The sequence below is a fragment of the Gekko japonicus genome, unplaced genomic scaffold (genome assembly GCF_001447785.1).
Source record: "Gekko japonicus isolate JY-2015 unplaced genomic scaffold, Gekko_japonicus_V1.1 scaffold572, whole genome shotgun sequence".
Classification (NCBI taxonomy): Eukaryota; Metazoa; Chordata; class Lepidosauria; order Squamata; family Gekkonidae; genus Gekko; species Gekko japonicus.
The window spans coordinates 827,007-851,101 of NW_015167553.1; the positions used below are offsets into that span (position 1 = coordinate 827,007).

At 43.1% G+C, this 24,095-nt stretch overlaps 1 protein-coding gene across 1 annotated transcript in view; it reads left to right on the forward strand.

The window, feature by feature from the left end:
• CPNE8 (copine VIII) overlaps nucleotides 1–24,095 on the forward strand; it is a 149,320-nt gene that overhangs the window by 111,611 nt on the left and 13,614 nt on the right. Inside the window, exons 13-17 of the mRNA XM_015413714.1 lie at nucleotides 2,025–2,086; nucleotides 10,447–10,493; nucleotides 11,044–11,225; nucleotides 13,893–14,020; nucleotides 22,027–22,129. Of these exons, the coding sequence (XP_015269200.1) occupies nucleotides 2,025–2,086; nucleotides 10,447–10,493; nucleotides 11,044–11,225; nucleotides 13,893–14,020; nucleotides 22,027–22,129 (522 nt within the window). The remainder of the gene's footprint in view (nucleotides 1–2,024; nucleotides 2,087–10,446; nucleotides 10,494–11,043; nucleotides 11,226–13,892; nucleotides 14,021–22,026; nucleotides 22,130–24,095) is intronic.

Below are 24,095 nucleotides of genomic sequence, written 5' to 3' on the forward strand. Positions count from 1 at the left end.
ATGAGGCCAGCCAGGAAACAGCTGCTAGTTGGTGTGTCTCTTCCCTTGAAGAGAGGTGGTGACTAACAGCTGATGGTCAGGTAGGCATGGCCTCCACCCATGTCCCTTTACATTTTGAAAGGAAAAAGACTGAACTGGACAAGTCTTTACCATGCAAGGTTTTTCCCACTGGAGGCTTCTCTCCATTGCCAGCATCAGAGGTAGCAGAACCCGCACCACAGTGAGAAAATGCCGGCTTCAGGCTGGCTTTCATCTCCTGCTCCTGGGGGAGGGCGGGGAAATGACACAAATAATGGTCCTGGATTTCAAAGAACTCAAAAAAATAATTTAAAAAGTCCTCAACCAGACCAATACAGGATAATGAAAAAAGTCTAGATCTGAAATAATTATGAAAAACTTTGAAGTGCATATCCTGATTTGGAGCAACAGTACTTAGGACATGCTTTCCATTCCAGGCCTCCCACTTGTACACATTGTTTCCCTTAAGATCTCATGGGAGATACCATTTGAAATTTTGTTAGTAGCAATTTGTTGGGGGGGCATTTAAATCAACCTATTAAAATGTTTGGTTTTTCTCTTAAGCCTGGAGGTTCCTCCCAGGTGTGCAGGAAAGGCCTCCTTATCTGTACTTGTTCTCATAGTGGGCGGGGGGGGCTTTATTCTCACTGTGGGAGCCAGTTTCAGAATTAGATGTTAGATAAGTTTATTTTTATCAGATGGCTTTGGTTGGTTGATTTATTGACCAAAATGACCTTTCATATTCCCTGTGAATTAAATTGCCAGTAATCTGGTTCACATTTGAATGCTTGGAGGCCATGGACTGGATAGTGTTGATTTAATGGAAGTTAACTAGGTCCTGCAAAGCACTTTAGAAGCTAAGATTGAGATGGTTTGCTTACATTGCTGAAAGAAGAAAAGGGGATAACTGAAAATCCTTCTGATAATTGTTAGTGCTCCTCTTTATAACACCAGAAACAGAAGTCTGGTAAGAACAGACTACTCCATAGCATTTGTAGCTTTTTTCACAGATCAGAGTCATACAGTAACATGAGAAAATGTTAGTTTTTATGTTCAAAGTGTTCTCTGCAGACCCATGTAACTTTCCACTCTTTACAATAAATTTGATTGCATCACGGTGCACTGTAGAGGAAGTTACTGCTAAAATGTGTTTGATTCACCTATGCCAACCTTGTTTCATTATTGCTAACTTAATGCAAAAATGGGTGTAGGGGTGTGCATTTGGCAATAGCTGAACTGAAAAAATTCCCAAAAATATCTTGTCGGTCTTTTTTGGGTATCACATGAGCAGAATACAGATCAGAGATCTGTTTTCGGCTACCAGTAGAGCTGAAACTGAAAAAGCTGATATTATCTGGCTTTTTTGGGAGTTCATTTTGCTATACCGAATACAAGATCTCATTTAAACCTAACAGCCTGAACCCACCAGTCAGCAGTTGGGTTTAAATGCCTTTCTTCCCCTCCCCAAGATCAGGGAGGGAAAGAAAGGCATTTTAAACATGCCTGCACTTCCCCAGCCAGCCCACTGACTGGTGGGGAGTGAATATTTCCCCAGTCTGAATACTTTACCGGTATTGGACTGGGGAAATTCAGCATTTACCAATATTTTCCGGGTCTGATTTACCAGAAGCCGAAAAGCTGATTTACCAGCTTGCTTTTTTTTTTTTTGCAACCCCCCCCCCCCAGTGTGCAGTGCTTTGAACACATTGTTATAGCTCTGTGTACAAGGGAGCTGGTAATGAAAGAGGCTGGAGAGAGAGGGAATTGCATATGCAGAACATCATATGTCTCTGGGGACTGAATTGCTGCCGGATAGATATTGTGAATGGGGGGGGGGATTTTAAAAAAGTTATAAATGTGTCATTTCCAAATGATGAAATGCTTATCTTCTAACATACTGGAAAATAATAATAATGCCTCTAAAATGATAAAATATGGTATCTGTATACTTATGCCTTTTTCAAAGGATAATGTTCATGAAATTGTTCTGTGTCACTTGCTCTCAGGTAACATTACTTTCCTTCCTAGTGGAAACAGAAGTTTCATTCCTTGACTATATTAAAGGCGGGTAAGTGATAATTTTGATATAAAAAGGGCTTTTTAAAGAAATGATTGCTGATGTTATATGCACAGCCAATAATAATTGCTGCATAAGGGTTTATTTTGTAACATAAATAATCAGGTACAAAGACACATTGGAGGGATAAAATGTGTGCTTACCAGATGCTAGTAGGCTGTACTGGGTATAACCCTTTTACAGGATACAACTCCAGTGTCGAGTTCTCATCAGCAGGCTGTGATATGCACCTATTCATAAAAATGCAGAGCTGCACCCTCCAATGGACTTAGAAGGGTGTAACCTGCTTAGGATTGCACTGAAAGGCTTCAGTCCTGTGCTCACTTAAAGAGGGAGTAAGTCATATTGAACTCAGTGGAATCTACAGTGGGTAAATTCACGGCTCAGCAGCAGTGGCATGGCCCCGTCTGGAGCCTGCAGGCCGAGTGAGGGTGTCTGGCCAGGGGAGCGCCCGGGCCACGGCTCGAAGGAAACTGAGGGCAAAAGGGTGGCCGCTGCCTCTGTTGGCCGGGAGGACACCCACACAGGCAGCAGCACAGCGAATGGAAAGAGACACCCTGTGAGTGACACACCAGGGCGCCAACCAATTCCGGGGCGTGTGGAATGTTCTAGAGAAGTGCCGCCACTATTCGGCTTTTATTTATAAGGGAGATGTTTAAAGCAGGGGTGGCCAAACTGTGGCTCGGGAGCCACATGTGGCTCTTTCACACATATTGTGTGGCTCCCAGCAGGGCAGCTGAGGAAGCTCTGTTTCCTTATCGGTCTTCCCTCCCCCAGCCAGTGTTCCCCTTCCTGGGTTGAGGCAGGGGGGAGCAGAGAAAGAAAGCAACTTTAAATGCATTCTCAAAGCCCCCCCCAGCCTACAAATATCATTGGATAAATAAATATCATTATCAATATCTATTTTACCCCCTTTGTTTTTATTTTTGACAGTCTCATTTAATGATAATAAAAAGCAAATTTGCATATTTTCCAATAAAAACATGTTTGTAATATTTGTTCATGTCATGAGGCTCTCAAACATCTGACGTTTATTCTATGTGGCTCTTACGTTACGTCTATGTGGCTCTTATGTTAAGCAAGTTTAACCAATTTGAAGGAATAAATGAATGAATTAATGAATAAAAATGTTGGCGTGAGGGTGAAACATAGAACAGAGCAGAAAAGAAAACAACTATTAACTATAGGGGACTTCCGATTTGTGGATCAACAATGGCGGTCGTTCTCCCCGGACCTCGGGGGAACGACTTGCACACCAGCGGTATGGAGGGGTGCTACCTCAAGCAGCACTCACGGACCCTTTGCGATAGGCTCCAGGCCATAGGGCTTTTGAGGGGCAGCCTCTTCGATGGCTAAATGCCGGAGAATTGAGGCTTCCCTCTGCCCTGACGGTCCTGCCGCTGTGTGGCCCTCGGGCACAAGCTGATTCGACTGGGACAAACGCTGGAGATCGAGTGGAATATCAATTATCGTGGGCGAGGTCAGAGAAATGACTGACAATGAACGTGAGTTCAAAATAAACGGAATATTTTTAAAGTGAACTACCCCCCCATGGGAAAAGCAGAGCGCAAAGAGGGACGCCTCTTATGTGAATGGACAGATAAGTGTAACGAAGGGGGCAGGGGGGGAAACAAGCAGTGATTTTGTTTTGAGAGACTTGAGCGCTGACATCGAGGTGACGATTTTTGGAGTCTGCGAGAAGCAGGTTGGAATTGTAAACAATCATATAAAATGGTGGCCTCACAAAGAAAGTTTAAAGCGAAACCAGCGGTTAGTCAGAGCCCAAAACCGGAAGAGGGAGCAGACGTCATGAAAATGTTAGCGGATATGCTCAAGACGGTGATGGAGCAACTCGATGGTATTAACTCCACTGAAAATGGGGAATATAAACATTAAAACTTTAAAAGATATTCCATTTGAGGACTTCATTTCTTTTCTTCAAACCAATGGAATTTCGTACAGGTGGGCGATCCCAGAGGGTGTCATCTTTAAAATTAACGACAAAAGAGAAAAGATTGACTCCATTTTTAAAGCCAAAGAATTTTTGAGACACCAGTTGGGTTTAGAGGAAGAATCCAAAAATGAAGAATCGAAATCAAGTGACTCTGCTACCTCTGGAACGGAGGAGGACTCTGCTGTAGAAACGGGTGCAGGCGCAATGAAAGTTACATATGATTTCAGAGATAGAAATCCGAAGTAAAGGCAGAAGGACTCTGAAAATTGCCTTTTGAAGCAAGTAACAAGAAGATGCTCAGAAAGGTCTCTCACAACAACTAACATACTAACATTGAAGCCAAGACAAACAAGAACTCTACAAGTATATTGTTGTACTAACACTTTTATTAATAACACTTAGACTAACACGGATATGATCTCCTCCTCTTGGGTTTTTAGTGTAGTGTGGTTATCTATCCTTTATCCTTAGATGTTAGCCCCCTCCCTTATATTTTATTTGTAGTTTTGTAGTCTTATAAAAAAATAATAAAAAATATCCCTCCAGGGATTTCAAACAAACAAACTATAGGGTCAAAATTTGCATTGACTTGAAATCAATAGGCATTTTTATACTGTTGTACCTAGGTTAGACCCCCTGTATTCTGGGGTCCATCTCTGGCCCACAGCAGGGAGGAGGAAGTGAAAGTGTACGCAGCAGGCTGGGAAGAGGGTGGTTCTTCATGTGCCCCCAAGCAAGACATAGGACTCCAGGCATGCTTTCCACTTACTTTATTGCCATCAGTGGTTCAGGTGGTCCTCTCTCATGCAGGGACGTTAAATCTCTCCCTGCTCCAACCACCTTGCCCTCTTCACTGACCTTTGCATGTCAAGCTCACTTTTTCCTCCACCTCTCAGATCCTTTGAATCCCACCCTTGTAATTGCCATTATCTGGGAAGCCAGGGAAGTGGTCATTCTCCAGTGCCACCCTCACCAACCTAACTGTACACTTTCCCCAGTCAGGTCTGTAGCTGTTCACATCACTCAGCTATCCTGATGTTGTGACCTTCAGGCCATCCCCATCCCCATGGCTTAACCCTTGTGCTGTTCCTATGCCCACAGCCAGTCTGCTGGCCTCATAGGCCTCCTCATCTGCCTCACACCCCATTCATTGGTGGTCCTTTAAACAGGCTGCCAGTGGGCCCAAGAGTGTTGTAGAATCGGAATATTGGCTCCTTTCTATTCCTTCTCACTGTACTTTGTCAATAGCATTCTATCAGTTGGTTTAGGAGAATTTGAAACTATCTTGCATATGATCCTCAGGTGTCCCTGGTACAAGGAGGTCCGCTCCAAATATCTTGAGCCTATTGTAAAACTAAGTCATGATATAACGGAATCGGATTATATAAACTATTTGCTGTCAGATGAAAATCAGTCTACCTCTAAAGCTGTTGCCAAATTCTGTACCGCTTGCTGTTGTATTAGAAAAGCCCACTAAATTGCATTTTAGTTCTAAGCCAATCTGATGACCTATATTTTATGTAATATCTATTTGTTGTTACTTTATTATAATGTATTTTTATATATCCTTTGTATTTATTCTAGCTATTTTATTGATGTAGTTAGTATGTTTTCTAACATCAGTGTGATTTTTGTTGATTTACTGGCTTGATGTCGTAATAAACTATACAATACAGTTGGAAATAATATGCATTCCCACCCCCAAAAAATTTCATTCAAATGACAGCATTAGCATAAATTTTGTTTTGGCCTGTTCTCATGATTTTTGATACTAAAACCATATTTTGAGTTCTGAAGTGTCTCTAAGTTCTATAACCTCACCCAACAAAAATTTGATAGTTAGTAAAGGAAAGGATACCACTCCAATGGCAGAAAGTGAAGAGGATCTAAAGAGCCTCTTGCTGAGGATGAAAGAGGAGAGCACAAAAGTCGGCTTGAAACTCAACATCAAAAAAACTAAGATCATAGCATCTGGCCCCATCACTCCTTGGCAAATAGAAGGGGAAGTCATGGAAGCAGTGACAGAATTCACATTCCTGGGATCCAAGATCACTGCGGATGGTGACTGCAGCCATGAAATTAAAAGACACCTGCTCCTTAGGAGGAAAGCGATGGCAAACCTAGACAGCATAACAAAAAGTAGAGACATCACCCTGCCAACAAAAGTCCATATGGTCAAAGCAATGGTATTTCCAGTAGTAATGTATGGCTGCGAGAGTTGGACCATAAGGAAGGCTGAGTGCTGAAGAATAGATGCTTTTGAATTATAGTGCTGAAGAAGACTCGAGAGTCCCTTGCACTGCAAGGAGATCAAATCAGTCAATCCTAAAAGAGATCAACCCTGACTGTTCCCTGGAAGGCCAGATACTGAACCTGAAGCTCAAATACTTTGGCTACCAAATGAGAAGGGAGCACTCACTGGAGAAGACCCTGATGCTGGGAAAGATTGAAGGTCAAAGAAGAAGGGGACGGCAAAGGATGAGATGGTTAGACAGTGGTATCAATGCAACGAACATGAAATTAAGCAAACTCCAGAGGATGATGGAAGACAGGAGGGCCTGGCATGATGTGGTCCATGGGGTTGCGAAGAGTCGGACTTGACTGTGCGACTGAACAACAACAATAACAACAAACGGAAGGATATGACAGATTATGAACTGGTAGAATGACACCTTCCTTCCTGCCATTATGACTCTGATTCTGGTCTTTGTTTAATACGTGGCACTAACAAAGGACAGCTTGAGCACAAGGCTGTGTAAAAAAAAATCATTAAAAGTCTTTATATTTTTGGGCTTAAATTTAGGTTTTGAATAAATCACTCAGCCCAAAAGTTAAAATGGTATTCTGTTAGGTAGTGTGGTGTTCTGATTTCTGTTTTAGCTCCACTAACTAGATTTTAGCTTTAGTTTCCATCATGTTAATTTGATTAGTGTTCAAGTTATATTTATGCCTGCTATTTTCTTTAGACTTTTACAGAATTTTATGCTATAAATCAGACCACATTTCTTGTCTTTTTGTCACATGTTTGATGAATGAGAGCTCCTTTGATATAATGACAAAACACACTCCTCTGCTCAGCAAGTACTGTTACATACGTGTGAGAACATTAATCAAGTTATATTATAAGTACTACAGATCTGTTGAAAATTTTCATGGTTTGAATCAGTATACATTCAAGTTTGGATGCCATTCACACTGAATCGATTGCAGTCAAATGTGCATGCAAATTGTTTGTTTATATTGCAGAATCTGTATTCCCCTATATAGACAACTCACAATAATTTAGATTATTAATAAAATGTAATGAAACAATCATAGAAGAATCATCAAATTAAGAAACAGCAACTTAAAAGATAAGCAGTAGTTATATGTTTTAGATCTTGTCAGATATCAGATGCTTGGTGTAGGAGCAATTGCCCTTACCTACTCCTGGAAGGGATGGGACAAAAACATCTTGGGAGAGTGAGTTCTGTAATGTCAGAGTGACCACCTAGTGTAGGTTGGTTAATATACCCACAAGGATGCAGTACGGGCAGATCAATATCTTGTCACTAAACCAAAGTGTGGGCAACCAAACTGAAAGTAGTGTGTTATTAATAGGTTGCATCTGCACTCAGATGCATATCCAGAAATGTTTCTCTCCCAAGCCCATCAAAAATGCCCCCTTTTAAGCCGAGAACATAGGCATGATGACCAGGCAGAGAACACTTAAAGAAATGGTTTATTAACACAGTACTGGGGCAAGGAAAACAAGACAAGGTGCTTTAAAATATATAACAGTGTTTAAAGGCAAAGTAAATGAATCTAACGAGACTACCTAGTTCGCTTAACTGGTTACTACTACAGGCCTCTGCCTGTACTCACTCTGTCCCAAGTGAGGGATCTTTCTCTCAGACCAGACTGTCCCCTCAGCTTTACTCTGTGTGAGGCAAGACCACAGAAAAGAAAAGAACACAGTTTCACAGTTCAGAAAACTTAAGATCTTCTTTGTGGTCTCTGTGCATCACACCCATGGGATTATGCGCCTGCGCTGATCCGAATCAGTGGTATGCAAAGCTCACAAAGGGATTTTCGCGCCTCCCTCCCAGGCATGCGTGGGAACCCCACTGCACATGCCCAAGGAGGAGGGGCGCGGACATCCCGCCAGTTCTCTTCTGTCCGCCACGCTGTTAACAGCTTGTTTTCTGCCAATCGGTGAAGAAGCGTTTTTCCTCTCACGGGGGATTGTTCAAATCGTACCTTTTTCGCTTAGAGCATTTATTTTATTTTGTTCCTTAGAGTTTTTTTTTAAGGGGGAGGGAGTTTCCGTTGTGGGTTGCCGCTGCCTCAGGCGGCTTCCCCCCCCCCGGTGAAAATTATTTCACCTAATCGAAGGATTTTTTTCTTTTGGACCATTCTACTCTTTTATGACCAAAAGAGGAGTTTGCTTCAAACTGTGTGTTGGCTGTGGCAAGAAACTTGCCCCTCCGTGACAGCTACACTCTCTGCATTTTTCTTTTGGACCATTCTACTCTTTTATGACCAAAAGAGGGGGTTGTTTCAAACTGTGTGTTGGCTGTGGCAGCAAACTTGCCCCCGTGATGGCCACACACTCTGCATTTTTTGCCTTGGGAAGACTAATCACCCATACGCTTGCCGCCATTTTGCGAAGTTCTTGAACCAGACTCGCAAGAACAGAGCCGTGAGGCTTCAAGTAGCACTCTGGGAATCGGCATTGACCCCTGTGCCTGTGGGAAATATGTCGGCCAAGACTCAGAGGTGAGGCGGGCAAGAAATGGGGGCGAGGGGAGTTATGCTAATGAGCTCCTGCACCTCTTTTTCTACAAAATGACCCCTATGTGCAACCAAACTGAAAGTAGTGCATTATTAATAGGTTGCATCTGCACTCAGATGCATATCCAGAAATGTTTCTCTATGTCACATGGCTTTTAATGGAATGTGTCTCCAATACTTACCATATGATAGGGGTGGTTAGACTGGCCAGGATGTGTTGTCAGGGATAGTGTGGGTCCTGTGAACATGTCTTCCTTTGGTTGCTGCTCAGCAATGAGGTCCTTCTTATGCTTGCCTGCACTTGCACACATGGGCTGCAGCTGGAATGTGATCTTTGCACCGCAGGTCACCTCTGCTCCCTACTTCACACCTGTACAGGATGGCAGGATCATAGCTAAGATTGCAAAGTCTAATGAGAACTGTTTACTGGGGGGGGGAGTCATAAGTATTTAAATAGCTTTTTATTAAATTTGAAGTCACATTTCTTTGACGTAATGGTCAGTACCTAGAGACTTGATTGCACTAATTGGTCTGCTTCTAAAGTTCATATGACTGCTTAAATGTATGTGATTCTCAGGCAGTTGAGCACATAGGCTTGAGCACATTGGCACAGTGAGATGACTTTAGCAGATTCCCCTGTCACAGCAGCTTAAAATGCTGCTCCAGGGGATGAGGATCCCCTGGAATAGATTAGGTGGAATTGGAGGTCATATCCATATACAGTATAGTTGCTAGTTGTCATATAACGTAACAGTAATTTAATTAAACCAATGTCAAAAAACAGTAGCTAGATGGGATCATTTTTTCTGGGACGGATCTGCTGAACATATATTCCCCAAAAGGTAGCCATTGTTCAAGAAATGTGGAGTGATAGAGGGGGTTCTCTGTAGATTTAAGTTGGTCTAAAATTTTCTCCGTAATAAAAAGTCCCATAATTTTTTGTGCCATTGTGTAATCGATGGTAAGTCTTTGATTTTCCACTTGGAGGCAAGTAAAACTTTGGCCACCACCAGTAAGTTGAAAATTAAATCTTTTATTACATCTGAGACCTCCAAGTCTTCTCATAAATTCAAAAGTATTATTTCTGGACACATAGCCCCTGGGTATCCTGTTATATTCTTAATCTGATCCATAATTTCTCCCAAAAAGCAGTGTTTCCAGTATAGAGAGTAAGTGTTAGAATTGATATAATTTAGTTTTGGGGTTGTCATATAGCACTTTGCCATAATTTTAAAGGATAGATATTGTTTTTGATAGGAGACGTTTTGAGTTCCAGATTTTCTTCCATTGTGAATTTGTGAAGATGAGGTTGCAATCTTTTTGCCATTTTAGTTGATATACTACGGTTGATGTTTCCACATTGGAATTCAAGTAGTATTTTAATAATAAATGCTTCTGCTTTTAAAGAGGGAAAGTAATGTCAGCATGAGTATAATTTCAGTTTGGGGTGGATGAACTTTGACCAGAATTCCATGCATTGTAACTTGAATATTTTATTTGTCTTGTATGTTAATCAATCAATAAACCTTTAATGGCATATAGTTGTATGTTAATCATTTCCCTTGTTTCTTTCCCCCTTAAGAAACAATCATTTTAAAGTAGTTCATATTTGTTTCTCTCACAGGACTCAAATAAATTTCACTGTGGCTATTGATTTCACAGCTTCAAATGGTGAGTATTTTAGGTTAAAAGGGTAAAGGTTTTCCTTGCTTGAAAGCCAGTCAGATCCAACTCTAGGGGGTGGTGCTCATCTCCGTTTCCAAATCGAAGAGCCAGCACTGTCCAAAGACATTTTCCGTGGTCATGTGGCCGGCATAACTAAACACTGAGGCACACGGAACGCTGTTACCAACCTTTATTTTAGGTTAGAATCTATTAAATTAAGAAACCACAAATTTCCATTTATTTTACTGTGACCTATAGTAACATCTTTGTTCATTAATTCCTACTTGGCCAAACAGGTTACCATAAGGTCAAACCCTAAATCCATATGGGATATCCCACTTGGCTGTGAGAGCTTTCATGGGTATACTCAATAAGTCTTCACAGATACTGGTTAAGCTGTCTTGAAATATTATTTGGAGTAACCCCCCCCCCGAAGTTTATCTTTTTAAGCTTACAACTGTGCTACTTCAGTGTCCTGTTCAGTGGTCTTTCATACTTGTGTGCAAAACTTGGGTCCAGATCAGGCCATAGAAAACATGCCGTTTTGTTTCAACAGGTAATCCTGCACAGCCAACCTCCCTCCACTATATGAATCCATACCAGCTAAATGCATATGGAATGGCCTTAAGGGCAGTAGGTGAAATAATTCAGGACTATGATAGTGACAAAATGTTTCCAGCTCTAGGTTTTGGTGCAAAACTGCCGCCAGATGGAAGAGTATCTCATGAGTTTGCTTTGGTAAGAATTAGATGTATCATTTTATTTTTATCTGTATGCTTACCTTCATAGTTTTTGTATCCACATCTGCTCAAGTTCATTTGAATGGTACAGTAATGCTTTTTGAAATGCAGTATGAAATTCTGCCCTCTTCTTGTGGAAAGTTGTACTTATTAAATCACGATGAGCAAGGAAACAAAACTCTCCTGACATTTTCATAGTTTGTAAGGCTATCAGCCACTATAAGAGAAATGCTTTTCTTATAGGACAGTTGCTTGAGTGTTGGTCTGTTTAATCCTCCAACCATGTCTGCTACAAATGCAAAGTGTTCACCAACTGTGTCACTTGATGCTTTGATTATGCATGTATAATAATGGTTCTATGTGTAAGGTAAAGGTAAAGGTTCCCTTGCTCGAAAGCCAGTCGAATCCGACTCTAGGGTTGCGGTGCTCATCTCCGTTTCAAAGCCGAAGAGCCAGCGCTGTCCGAAGACGTTTCCGTGGTCATGTGGCCGGCATGCCTAAACACCAAGGCGCACGGAACGCTGTTACCTTCCCACCGAAGTGGTCCCTATTTATCTACTTGCAATTTCTTGCTTTCGAACTGCTAGGTTGGCAGGAGCTGGAACTAGAGACAGGAGCTCACCCTGTCTTGCGGCACCCGGGTCTTGAACCGCTGAACTACTGACCTTCCACAGCCTGCAGTTCAGCGTCTTAACCACTTGAGCCACCGCAGCTCCATGTTCCTATGTGTACCAGCTTTTTAAAAAAAGTTACACTGTTCAGGGTGTCTTAACTGATCACTACAAATGAGCCTTAAGGGAAATTTGTCACAGGAATTGTATGGGGCAAGGTAGACCTTTAAGTACTGGGTTAAGTGAAATAAACAGCATCCAGTGATTCTTTTCCAGCTTGAGTAGAGGGTTCTGTAACTGGAGATTTTAATGTTGTGATTAGAACTTGCCATTCAGTCTGCCATACAATTATTGTGCTGAGCTTAAGGTTAATTTATACAATGCTTCTACCTGGCAACTATTTTTAGCTAATTGTTTTTTAATGTGGAGGACCCATATGGACTTGTGGAGAGGCATTTCATTTTCACCAACATTGCCTAGTGAGCTTCCATGATAGTGTGGCGATTCAGACTTAGGTCCCCCAGATCCTAGACTGAAACTGTATCCACTAGACCACACTGACTTTTGTGAAGTGACTTTAATTGTTCCATGAAAATATAGAAAGGCAATATCATCCCAAGAGCACTTTGGCAATATGCTGTCAAGTACTAATCCCTTTCTAGAATTGGTCCACCATATTATGCACCAGATGAAGCTTCCTATCAGTTACTGAGCTCCACATGCCACAAAGTGCAGCTTACAACTGTGCCTGACAATAAATGACTATCACAAGATCTCCATTTGCAAAGATGGATCACAGTCTTCTCACCAGTAACACTAAGGCAGTTGCAGGGCAAAGAGCAGCAGCCTTGTGCTGCCAAATTAAAGTTTCATCTTCTGATGACGGCTTCAGCTCAAGTTTGCAATTGTCTGTGTTCCTGGAGTACAGAGGTGATTGTGGTGGATGAGCAGCGTGGCTCATGGGTTTGAAGATTCCAAAGGTTCCCAGGACAGAGAGTCCTTCAAAGCTGCTGCCCCGAGGAATGTTGAGTCATGCAGGGCTCTGTATGTACTAGGCTATACAGTGGATGTGCCTCTCATCTAAGCCTGGGAACTGGCAGTTTCAATAGCAGAAGAGGCTGAATATCATTTATAATCTCCTTCACATATGTCCTCAAATCCCTCTTCAGTGTTTGGGAAAGGCATGGTTAATCAGAATCTGGGATCTACTAGCCATGGTAGCCAAAATGAACCTGCACATTCAGAGACACTTTGCTTTTGTACTTCAGCTGCTAGGTGGCAAACAATGGGGAACAGGTTTCATATCTTACTAGTGGACTTCTTGGAGGAATTTGGCTTGCCACCATTAGAAGCAGGATGCTGCACTTGATAATTCATGGTCTGATGCGGGGGAGGTTCTTTTGTTCTTATAGTGGGAGCTGAACTTTTACTTGGAGTGTGACTACAATCACTGAGGATGGAAACAAGCCTCAAAAGTGGTTGTGTGAACTGGCTCTTTCCAAGAATGCTGACTTTTCTTTTTTCTCCTTTTCATGATGTTAGTGCCTCCTTTTCTGGTCGCCATCTTCATTGACAGATTTCACATAGTTCTTAGGCTCTATTATTTGTGATAGTTCATAATATTTGTCTCTCTCACCATCAGTGGAGACCATATAAAAATTATAAGTTGCTTTCGTTTGGGAGAAAAAGTTAGTGGAGAGAAGGAAGTCATGCAACCTTTCTGTGGTAGAAGCATGCAAAATCCAAATTGTTTAATATTAGATTTCATTTTGCCAAAGGTTTATCATCAATACATTGTAGCATATATTTAATTATACATTTTTTGCAAAATGAAAAAACACCACTCTGGATATTTCTTACTTCCTAATAGGTAAAATCAGGGAGACCAATAAGTTGTCCTTTGGGGTTCTTTCCTGCATTGAGAATTCCAAATTCTGTGTTCAGAGCCTGATGTCAGTCTTGGACTCTCATGTAAATATTATACACAGCATTCCTATAAGCAGTAATCACAATAGTTAGCTATTTGTTTCTTACCCCTCTTCTTCCACTTACAGAATGGAAACCCTCAAAATCCTTACTGCCATGGAATAGATGGTGTAATGGAGGCATACTACAGGAGTCTAAAATCTGTACAACTTTATGGACCAACAAACTTTGCTCCTGTTATTAATCATGTAGCAAGGTAATGATTATGATATCTGTTCAGAGAAAATTTAGTGCAGTGAGCTTTCATTGCCCATATAATTATATTGAAATATTTAAAATGAATATTATTCAATAGTGATCAAGAAGGCAAAGCTGTATTGTTTTCTTATTCAAGCATTTGTGTTCCAGCTTAAACATTTTCAGGCACAAGGTGTACATAAGAACATAAGAGAAGCCAGTGTTGGATCAGGCCAATGGCCCATCTAGTCCAACACTCTGTCACACAGTGGCCAGAAATACCAGGTGCCATCAGGAGGTCCAGCAGTGGGGCCATCCCCCTAGAAGCCATCCCACTGTTGCCCCCCCTCTGTTGCCTTTGAATAAGTGCCTCTCTTGGGCTATTCATGTAGATGTGATAGTTAATGAGGAATAGAAGAGGAACAGCATTTGGTCTCCTAATGAGTTTTCTGGTCAGTATTTGTTTGAATTTAGCAATATAAGCTATTTTATAAGCTGTTCTTCAATTTCTGTGCAAGAGATTGGTGATCTGGTATTCAGCAGAATGAGGTTTAATCATGGTTGGATTGCTGTCTACTTAAGGCATGTCTGGATATGACCGCTCCTCTCTACGGGGTGGAAAATCAGAATGCTACCACAGACATATGGATCAGTTAGGTTTTTGGATGTTCTAGGGAAACATTTAGATGACTGTAATGACAATTCTGTCGAAGCCCTTGTCACAACAGGTAAGGGCAGTTGTCAGTGTCTCTGACACTGATAAAGGTTTATTTTACAGTGAGGAAAAGATAATAAGATAAAGATTTATTTTACAGTAAGGAGAGAGTAAATTTTGGATGTTCAGGACCAACTTTATACAAACACAACAGAGAGAGAGAGAGAGAATATACAGTGTGTCGAGTAGAGAGAATGTCTGTAACTGCCATAATACTGAGGACTGTAAAAGCTATCACTCTTCCCAGGAGTTTCCAAGCTGTTTAAATTATATGAGAACCTTTTTAAACCACAAATCTCCATCTGCCCTGTAGCTTCCTAATAACCCAGAAACCATCAACTAGTGTGTGCCTTGCTAGGCCACCACACTACACAGCTCACTTCTACCTGAACTGATAGGAGATGGAGGAAGATTCCTAACCTGCCTAATGAACCTCCATCCAGCAGGGGATACAGAGTGGGTTACGATGCTGGCTGCAGTGCTATATCACTTCCGGTAAAATCCTGTAGGTGACCTAGGGTAGTTCTAAGAATTGCCAGAAACTTGGTAGTAAAACCAAGGAGTTTCCAGCAATTCCTTGAGCCACTAATGGGTTTTTACTTGAAGTGACGTACAGCCACACATCCACTGCTCCGAGTGGCAACAGGAGCTGGGGGCCCTCCTGGAAGCTTGGCAGTCCTACTCTGAACTCTCTATGAGTCAAACAGCCATTAAATGTGTCTTTTCCCCCTTTGTTTCTCCCCCTCCCTTTCCCTTCCAAAGTTTCCAAGGGCCCTGATTGGCTCTTGCTGGCTTTCTTTCCAAACCACAATTGTACAGTCGGGATTTGAAGATACTGAGAAAGGGCTTGGCTCTGTCCATCACAGGGGGATTATCAGTTTGGAAATTAAACCTGTATTTGATATTTCCTCAATCTAGAAATAGATTTAGCATTATACTTTACAACAATAGAGCATAAAAAGATATATCTCACACTGCAATCTTAAACAGAGTTACACCCTTCTGTCCAAATTCCTATGATAGGAATGCCCTAACCTGGGTGGCCCAGGATAGCAGCCAAGCAGGATCTGCCCTGGTTAGTACTTGGATGAGGCACCACCAAGGAACTCTAGGGTTGCGGCATAGGCAGGAAACAGCAAACCACCTCTATTTATTTCTTGCTCTAAAAACCCTCTAGGATCATCATAAATCAGCTACAACTTGATGGCACTTGCCATCACATGATAAGAAGTGTAACATCACATGGAATTGTATGCTCTCATGAGCCATTCTCTGCTGAGAATACTAGAAGCTTGCCAGGAATTAATACCTAATGTATAATTATAAATGGGTTGCTTTTCCTAATTATTATTAGGGTTTTCTATTTTTGTAGCTGTCACCACTTGGATGAATGGTGGTTTTACTCTTATAGGTAAATGTATCACACAGGAAACAGGTTTTCATGGCTGACAATGCAGGTTAAATTAAGAGGAATGGAAGAATCTTTCTGAATTATTTCAACTGCCAATAGTACAATGTAACAGTATAGTGTTTCACATTTTTTCATGTCACTTTCTGTAAAAGATTGATTATTTATAGAAATCTCTGAATCAGTGTTGTACACTGTCATGTCACTATTGGGGAATTATGCTGGGTGCCGTAAATATCCATAGAAGCAGAAAGGACCAGCTGAACATATACCCATAAGATCTTCGATGTGGTCTCTGTGCTTCACATCCATGGGATCTAGTGCGCACGCGCTGGATCGATCGGCATTGTAGCAAGCTCTTTAGCGGATTTTCGCGCCCAGACCTCAGGCATGCCCAGAGGGGAGGGCGCGGACATCCCGCCAGTTCCTTTCTTACCGCCGCGTTGGAAAGACCTTTTCTCTGTCGGTTTTTGGCTATTTGCCTCACGGCTCTTTGGATTTCCCCCCTCAGTTTCCTTCTTTTTCCTTAGTCTTTCTTAGTTTGCTGTTGAAATTTTTTTTTTTAAGTTGTTTTTTGTTGAGGGGGAAGTTGCCGGTTACCTCAGTTTGGCCTTCAGGCTACCCCCCCCACCCCCTTCTTTCTTCTCCACGTTTTATTTTTTATGGAGAAGTGGGGCTTTTTCAACCACTGCAGGGGTTGCGGCACTAAACTTACTCCACCTGACCGCCACACCATCTGTATTTTTTGTTTGGGGGACTCTCACCGACCTGAATCTTGTCAGCACTGTGCTAGATTTTTGAACCAGACAAGAAAAAATCGAGCTGCGCACCTTAAAGTGGCGCTACTTGAGTCGGCGTTACATCCTCCCTCAGTGATGGAGTCTGAGAGACCATCAACATCGACGGCTCCGGCATCGAGACCTTCCTCCAACATCGGCCAACCGACATCGAAGCCACCGGCATCAAAGGCACAATCGTCCGCTTCCACGCCGGTGAAGAAGAAGCCCAAGTCATCAAGTAAGGAGCTTAAGTCCACAAAAAAGAGCTCGAAGTCCCTAAAGGCGGCAAAGAAGGGGAAGGTAGCGTGTCTGTACTGGGTGATGCCCCTAAAGTGCCCCCCGCTCCAATGGCAGTATTGGCATCGGAGGCCCATGCCGCTCCACTGATACCGACCATTCAACTCTTGGACTCTCCAATACAACAACTTGAGCGTCCTTACTCCAATATCGAGACTGTGGAGCTCCTTAGTCGCCCCCTGGACGCAGAGGCTTCTCTTTCCCTGTCGTCGACATCAATGGTGTCAGAGGCTCCCGACTTTGATACACGTCGGATACGCCTCTAACAACACGCAGCGTCACCCTCCACGTCTGCTTGTCGAACCTGTCAATATCGATGACCGGGTTTATAGGGACCGCTCTCAAAGACAGGCTACTGCTTTGTCTCCGAGACGTACCCGATCCAGAAGTCGATCCCCCCGAGTCTTTATCCCCCCACCACCACCTCTGTCTTGGAATCAACACCAACTGAGGTATCGCTATGGGGGTTATCCACCATCTATGCCGTGGTTGACTCCGGCGGGCTATTCCGACTGGGATCGGTACTCGACCCACTCGGTCCACAGATCAAGGTCGCCCTACAAATCTAGACCTTCAGCATCTCTACCTCGTCCTCTGGCTGAGGATCCTTCCCACCATAAACCGGAACTTTGTTGTCCCAACCACCAAGTCGTACTGCCAAAGATTTTAACCAGTCAAACGGAAGTCACTCCAATTCAAGTGCCAGATCAGGGCTCCTCTGATTCTGCAGAAGAGGATTCTGATACGGAGGCCTCCGAGGTTAACACCTCTCCTGACCACAAGTTTCCTAACCAAGCTGTTGCAGATGATCTACCTATATCCCCATCCGACAACCTCACTTCCTATGCAGACCTTGTTAAGAGAATGGCCCATTCTCTAGGCCTCTCAGTCATACAACAACAGCCACAAGTTACAGATGCCGTTTTTGATATCGTGCAACTGGATACCTCCACTACCATAGCACTGCCCATGTCCACGGTCCTTTTACAAGCTGCGAAGGCACCATGGGAGAAGCCTTCATCAGCCCCAGTGTCAACATGACGCCTGGACCACATGTATAGAGTCCAGGAGACCGGAGCCGAATTTTTATTCTCCCACCCTCAGCCAAACTCGATGGTTGTAACATCCTCATCCAAGTCCAAACGAACACACTCTGCCCCTTCTGACAGGGAGAGTAGAAAATTGGACGCGTTTGGGAGACGCTTCTACTCCATGGGAGCGTTGGGAGTAAAAACCACAAATTACTTAGCCTGCATGAGCAGATCAATACACTCTGTGGAAAAGGTTTTCTGAACTCCTGACTCATCTCCCTGAAGACAAGCTTCAGGTGGCCAGAGTTATTCAGAAGGAAAGCATGGTACTTGCGAAGCAGCAGATCAACACTTCCAAACATGCCCTAGACGCTTCCTCAAGAACAATGGCCTCAGCAATAGCTCTAAGGAGGCATTCCTAGCTCTGTAATACCAATCTTCCACAAGATACTAGGTCTTATGTCAAAGACCTCTCCTTCGATGGCCTTGGTCTCTTCAACAGCACTACTGATACCATACCCCAAGATATGGATAGGAGCATAAAGGCTTCTCACGCTCTAGGAGTTTCATCCTCTACAAGGCAACAATATCGCCCTCGCACTTGGTCTAGGTCCTGGCAAAAGCGCACTCCGAGCCGTCAGTCTCCTGACAGACAATGTAGACTGCGTACGTCTTCAGGAGGCCAGAAACCTACCTTTCAAAAACCCAGGTTTGGATCCGGTCAACAATCTACCTGCGCTAAGCAGGCAAAGTCCTCCAAGCAGGGCTTTTGACTTCCTTCCCACCAAGTCAGCTCAAACCCGTCTATCTCCCTTCCTTCACACCTGGCGTCTTATCACCATGGACGAATGGGTGCTGTCCATCTTGACCGGAGGCTACCGTATCCAATTCCACCAGAACCCCATTACTCCTGTCTTCGTCTCCACACACCCTTCCCCACTTCTCCTACAAGAGGTGTCAGTCCTTCTGCACAAAGGAGCCATGGAGCCGGTACCACCATGTCTCCACGGGAAAGGCGCGTACTTCCACCTCACCATCCACTCTCCCACCGCCAATACCTACGCTTCGCAATCGGTCAACAGCATTACCAAAATGCAGCCCTGCCATTCGGCCTTTCAAGCGCCCCAAGAGTCTTCACAAAGACTATGATTGTGGTTGCGGCCTTCCTCCATCTCAAGGGTATCTCCATCTACCCGTACATCAACGATTGGCTCTTGGTAGTGCCCTCCAAGGACGCCCTGGTCTCAAACATCAACGAGACACTAGTACTCCTGGAAAACTTGGGCCTACAAGTCAATCAGGAAAAGTCTCAACTTCAACCGGTCCAGAAAATACAGTACATCAGTGTTCTACTAGATTCCAACAATTGCATGGCTTACCTGCCACAAAACAGAGCGGCAGATATCATTCACTTAGCCAATGTCATCAGTACCCATCCTTCAGTCACGGCTTTCCAGATACAGAGGCTACTTGGCCTTATGGCCGCAACTACGTCGGTCCTGGTCTTTGCCAGATTAAACATGTGTTGCCTACAACTGTGGTTTATCCGCAACTTCGAACCAATGGAAAACACACATACCACCCTCCTCCCCCCTCCTCCCAATATACGAGACTCTTCACCCCAAATTACCCTAACCACAGATGCCTCCCTGTCGGGCTGGGATGTACACATGATGGGTCTTTGTGTTGGAGGCAAGTGAACACCCACGAACGACGACGGCACATAAACTTCCTGGAACTGCTTGCAATACAGTTTGCTGTCACCAGTTTCTTACCTCTCACCAAGGGGAAATGTGTTACGGTCCTCACAGACAACACCACTGCCCTCAGTTATGTCAACAAACAAGGGGGCACTGTCTCCCTCTGCCTCTGCAACCTTGCCATCCAGTTATGGATCCTCTGCATTGCCACAACGTCTTCCTGGTAGCCACGCACATCCCAGGACACATGAATGTGCAGGCAAACCACCTGAGTCGAGCAGGTCTTCGTCTCCACGAGTGGGAAATGAACCCAACCTACCTTATCCCACTCTTCCACAGGTGGGGAGTTCCCCAAGTAGATGTTTTTGCCACCAGAGCCAACAAAAAGTATCCTCTGTTCTGCAGCCGAGGGGGCAGGGACCCAAAGTCTCAAGGAGACAGTCTCCTCTACCTCTTCCCTCCACTACCCCTGGTCCTGAGAGTGGTCCGCAGAATAATCAGTGACAGAGCGGACTGCATCCGTGGTGGCCGAGGCAACCATGGTTCTCAACCATCCTCAATTTGTCAGCAGGGGTATACCACCAATTTCCTCCAGTACAGGACCTCCTCTTCCTGTCCGACTCCTCTCTCCTGTATCACGACGTGCCACGGATGAAGTTGACAGTTTGGAGAATAGCGTCAATGGCTTTTCCACCCGCATAGCAAACGTTCTGCTAAACGCCAGAAAGCCTACTACGCGAAAGTAATACCATTACAAATGGCAAAAATTCTGTTCCTCCTTGGGTGACGATGCCCCTCGAGCCACCTCCACAGGTCTCGAGAAAGTTTTCCAGGTTGGCCACTGCTTGCTAATCTCCCATGGGTGTGAAGCACAGAGACCACATCGAAGATAAACAGGTTGCTTACCTGTAACTGGTGATCTTCGAGTGGTCATCTGTGCATTCACACCTAGAGATGCAAAATTCCAAAAATTTTGAAGCTCGGAAAAAAACCCGTTTTTTTCCGAGGGTTTTCAGGGGAAAACGGAAATTTTTGGAAAAATTGAAAAAAATGCTACATTAGCATTTCTTTTGTCTTTTCTAGATTGAAAGTCATTCTGTTACTTTAGGAACATAAAATATTTTTACTTGGCATGAAATTATCACAACTAGCATATTAAAAATATAGTGTATCCAAACATTTATTACAAACAGAATACCCACCCACATGCAAAAACAAAACTGAAACCTTTTTATTTTCTTCTGACAATAGCACCTCCTAAAGGAAGAAATGCATTTTGTTCTTGCATTGGAGAGTTCAGTTGATAACCTAGGACTTGCTTGTCCGCAGTGCAGAGAAATTAGATCAATCTGATACGATAGATAGATAGATAGATAGATAGATAGATAGATAGATAGATAGATAGATAGATAGATAGATAGATAGATAAAATGATTTGGAAAATATTTGAACATCTTGTCTTAAAATATTTTATTCATCATGTTAAAATAAAATGTTCCATAATCAATTTTTTTCTTTTCTTTTCTTTTTTCAATTTTTCCAATTTTTCGGAAAAAAACAAAAAAGCTTCAGAGAAAAAATGGAAAAAAACCATTTTTTTTCTGAATTTTTCCGGGGTTTTTTCTGGGCCTTCACATCTCTATCACACCACCCACCCTCCTACCCAGCTGCTGTCAGCTTCTACATTTTTCATAGGGGTTGATTTGCGGCGGTTTGAAGGAACTGGTGGGATATCCGCGCCCTCCCCTCTGGGCATGCGTGGTGGGGTTCCTGCGCATGCCTGAGGTCTGGGCGCAAAAATCCGTTAAAGAGCTTGCTACAATGCCGATTGATCCAGCACGTGCGCACTACATCCCATGGGTGTGAATGCACAGATGACCACTCGAAGATCACCAGTTACAGGTAAGCAACCTGTTTTTCAGTAGCATAAGTAATGTACATGCTATAGTTCATGCTCTGTTTTATATGCTTACCTTTTTGAAATGCTGCATGTTTTATTAGTTCATTTCAGGAGTGCATAAGTATAGATTTAAAGGCATTAGTAATGTTTTATTCACTGACATTAAACCTCTGGGGGGCTTTTTGTGTTTTTTAGATATGCTGCCTCAGTAAAAGATGGCTCCCAGTATTTTGTTCTTCTCATTATTACAGATGGGGTAATTTCTGATATGGCTCAAACAAAGGAGTCCATAGTGAATGTAAGCAGTATTTAAACTTGGCCTTCAATGAAAACAATGTGTTTTAAAACAAAAAATAAGTAATATAGGTTGGCTTTGTAAAACATTGGAGATACAGACGATGAACTATAACTATCAGCTGTCTATCCACCTATCCATCTTTCTTGTTCACACATCTTTTCTTCGTATATGAATATGCTGTCAGTTTCTGCTCTTCCACCCAGTATGCTACATACTGTCTTCGTGGCCCAAATTTACTTGCAAAAATAAAAATCTATTTCATCACTTACAGAATTCAGAATATAGGCAAAATTTGCATGCCACCTTGCCAAAGCTCTGAGCACCTTACAAAAAAAATAAAAACAATGAAGTCATAATTCAGTAACCTCCCCCATGTGCAAATGTGTACATCCACACACCACAATAAAAAGCAAAAAGTTAAAAGCAGCAACAAAATTCTTACCAGGATTCAGATAGCAAAAGCCCTTTTGGAACAAGAGAGATTTGCACTTCCTCCAAAAGGCTAAAGGGGAAGAACAGCTTTGAACCTAATCAGGAAAGTCACACCCCACCACACTGCAGGCCATTGCTGCTTTCCGCATATTCTTCACTTTGTGTGCAGTAAAGGAATTCACAGCAGACCTAGCCTGCAGAACATAACCGCTTTGTGAGAAAAAATGAAAACTAATTGGAGGTTCATGTTCACTGCTTCTCCCATAATTCTGGTTTAAGGCAAATAAGCCAGAAAGGAGCCACACATTTGCAGAACGTACCTTTTATGCACTTGCACAGTCCTTGGATTTTAGCAGCGCAGATTATGAATAGTGCTACCAGATAAGTATGAGAAGGAGAGTGTCCATTAACCCCTGCGAACACAGTTGAACTAAGAGCTAAGCAATGCTTAGGTTTTTTTCACTGAAATCACTACAATCTAAAATAATTGCAACTTGATTATGGCTTGTGGTTGTATGAGTAGTACATCAAATATAAGAGATCCAAAATGTTTCTTCAAACACGATGGAATGTGCAAGGAAGCATAAGTACAGCTGAATTTTCAAATATCTTTACTATATTGTCTTTTTTTTACTGTGGAAGTTAATGGACTATACGAGGGTTTCCCATGCAGGTACCAGTGAGATCCAAACATACTTAGTATCAACAAAGTGGCTGCACCATAGGTCCTTAAACCATAACCTGGGCCATAAGTGTTATTTTACTACAGCAGTTGCGTTCACCAAACTTGTACATCTTCCTCCAAGGGCTAAAGTAGATGTTTATCTTGTTGTTTTTGTTGTTGTTTTTAAAGTGGGTCTTATTTACAAGAGTTGGGTCCAGCTGCCCCACATCCACTCAGCAGCTGCAGGGAATGGCTATTTTTAAAATAAACCAGAGCATGTTTGGGCTTAGAACACCACCATGGGGGAGGAAGCCCCCCCACCATGTTCCTGTGCTGAAAAAGTGCTAGGTGGGAGCTATTTCCCCATTTTTGCTACTTCATATGGAGTATTCTGTTCATATGGAACAGCCAAAACAGGGAAACAACTTCCCCCCAGTGCTGTTTTGGTGCAGAAACAGCTGGGGTGGGAGACAAGAACTCCCTCCCCCGGTGGGGTTTTGAGCCCAAACAGACTGCTGTATTTTTAAAGAGCCATTCCCAACAGCTTCTGTGTGGCTGCAGGGTACACTAAGTTTGGCCCAGAGGTGACTGAAAGATGGGATATGTAATCTATATATCTAATAGCCAACTTGCCCCCTCCGTGCGGATCGCTAAATCAGCACGGAGGGGGCAGGTGGGGGGGAGGGGGAGGTTTGTGCACACGTGGGCCAGTCCCCACGTGTGCACAAAAATGCAAAAAGTTTAAAAAAATTTCGGGGGGGATGTTTAAATCCCCCCGAAAGTGCAAGAGCGTCTCCTGCGCATGCGCAGGAGACGCTCTGCAACGCCGACGCCGCCACCTCGGAGCCAGCCGGCGGGCTGGCAGGCGGC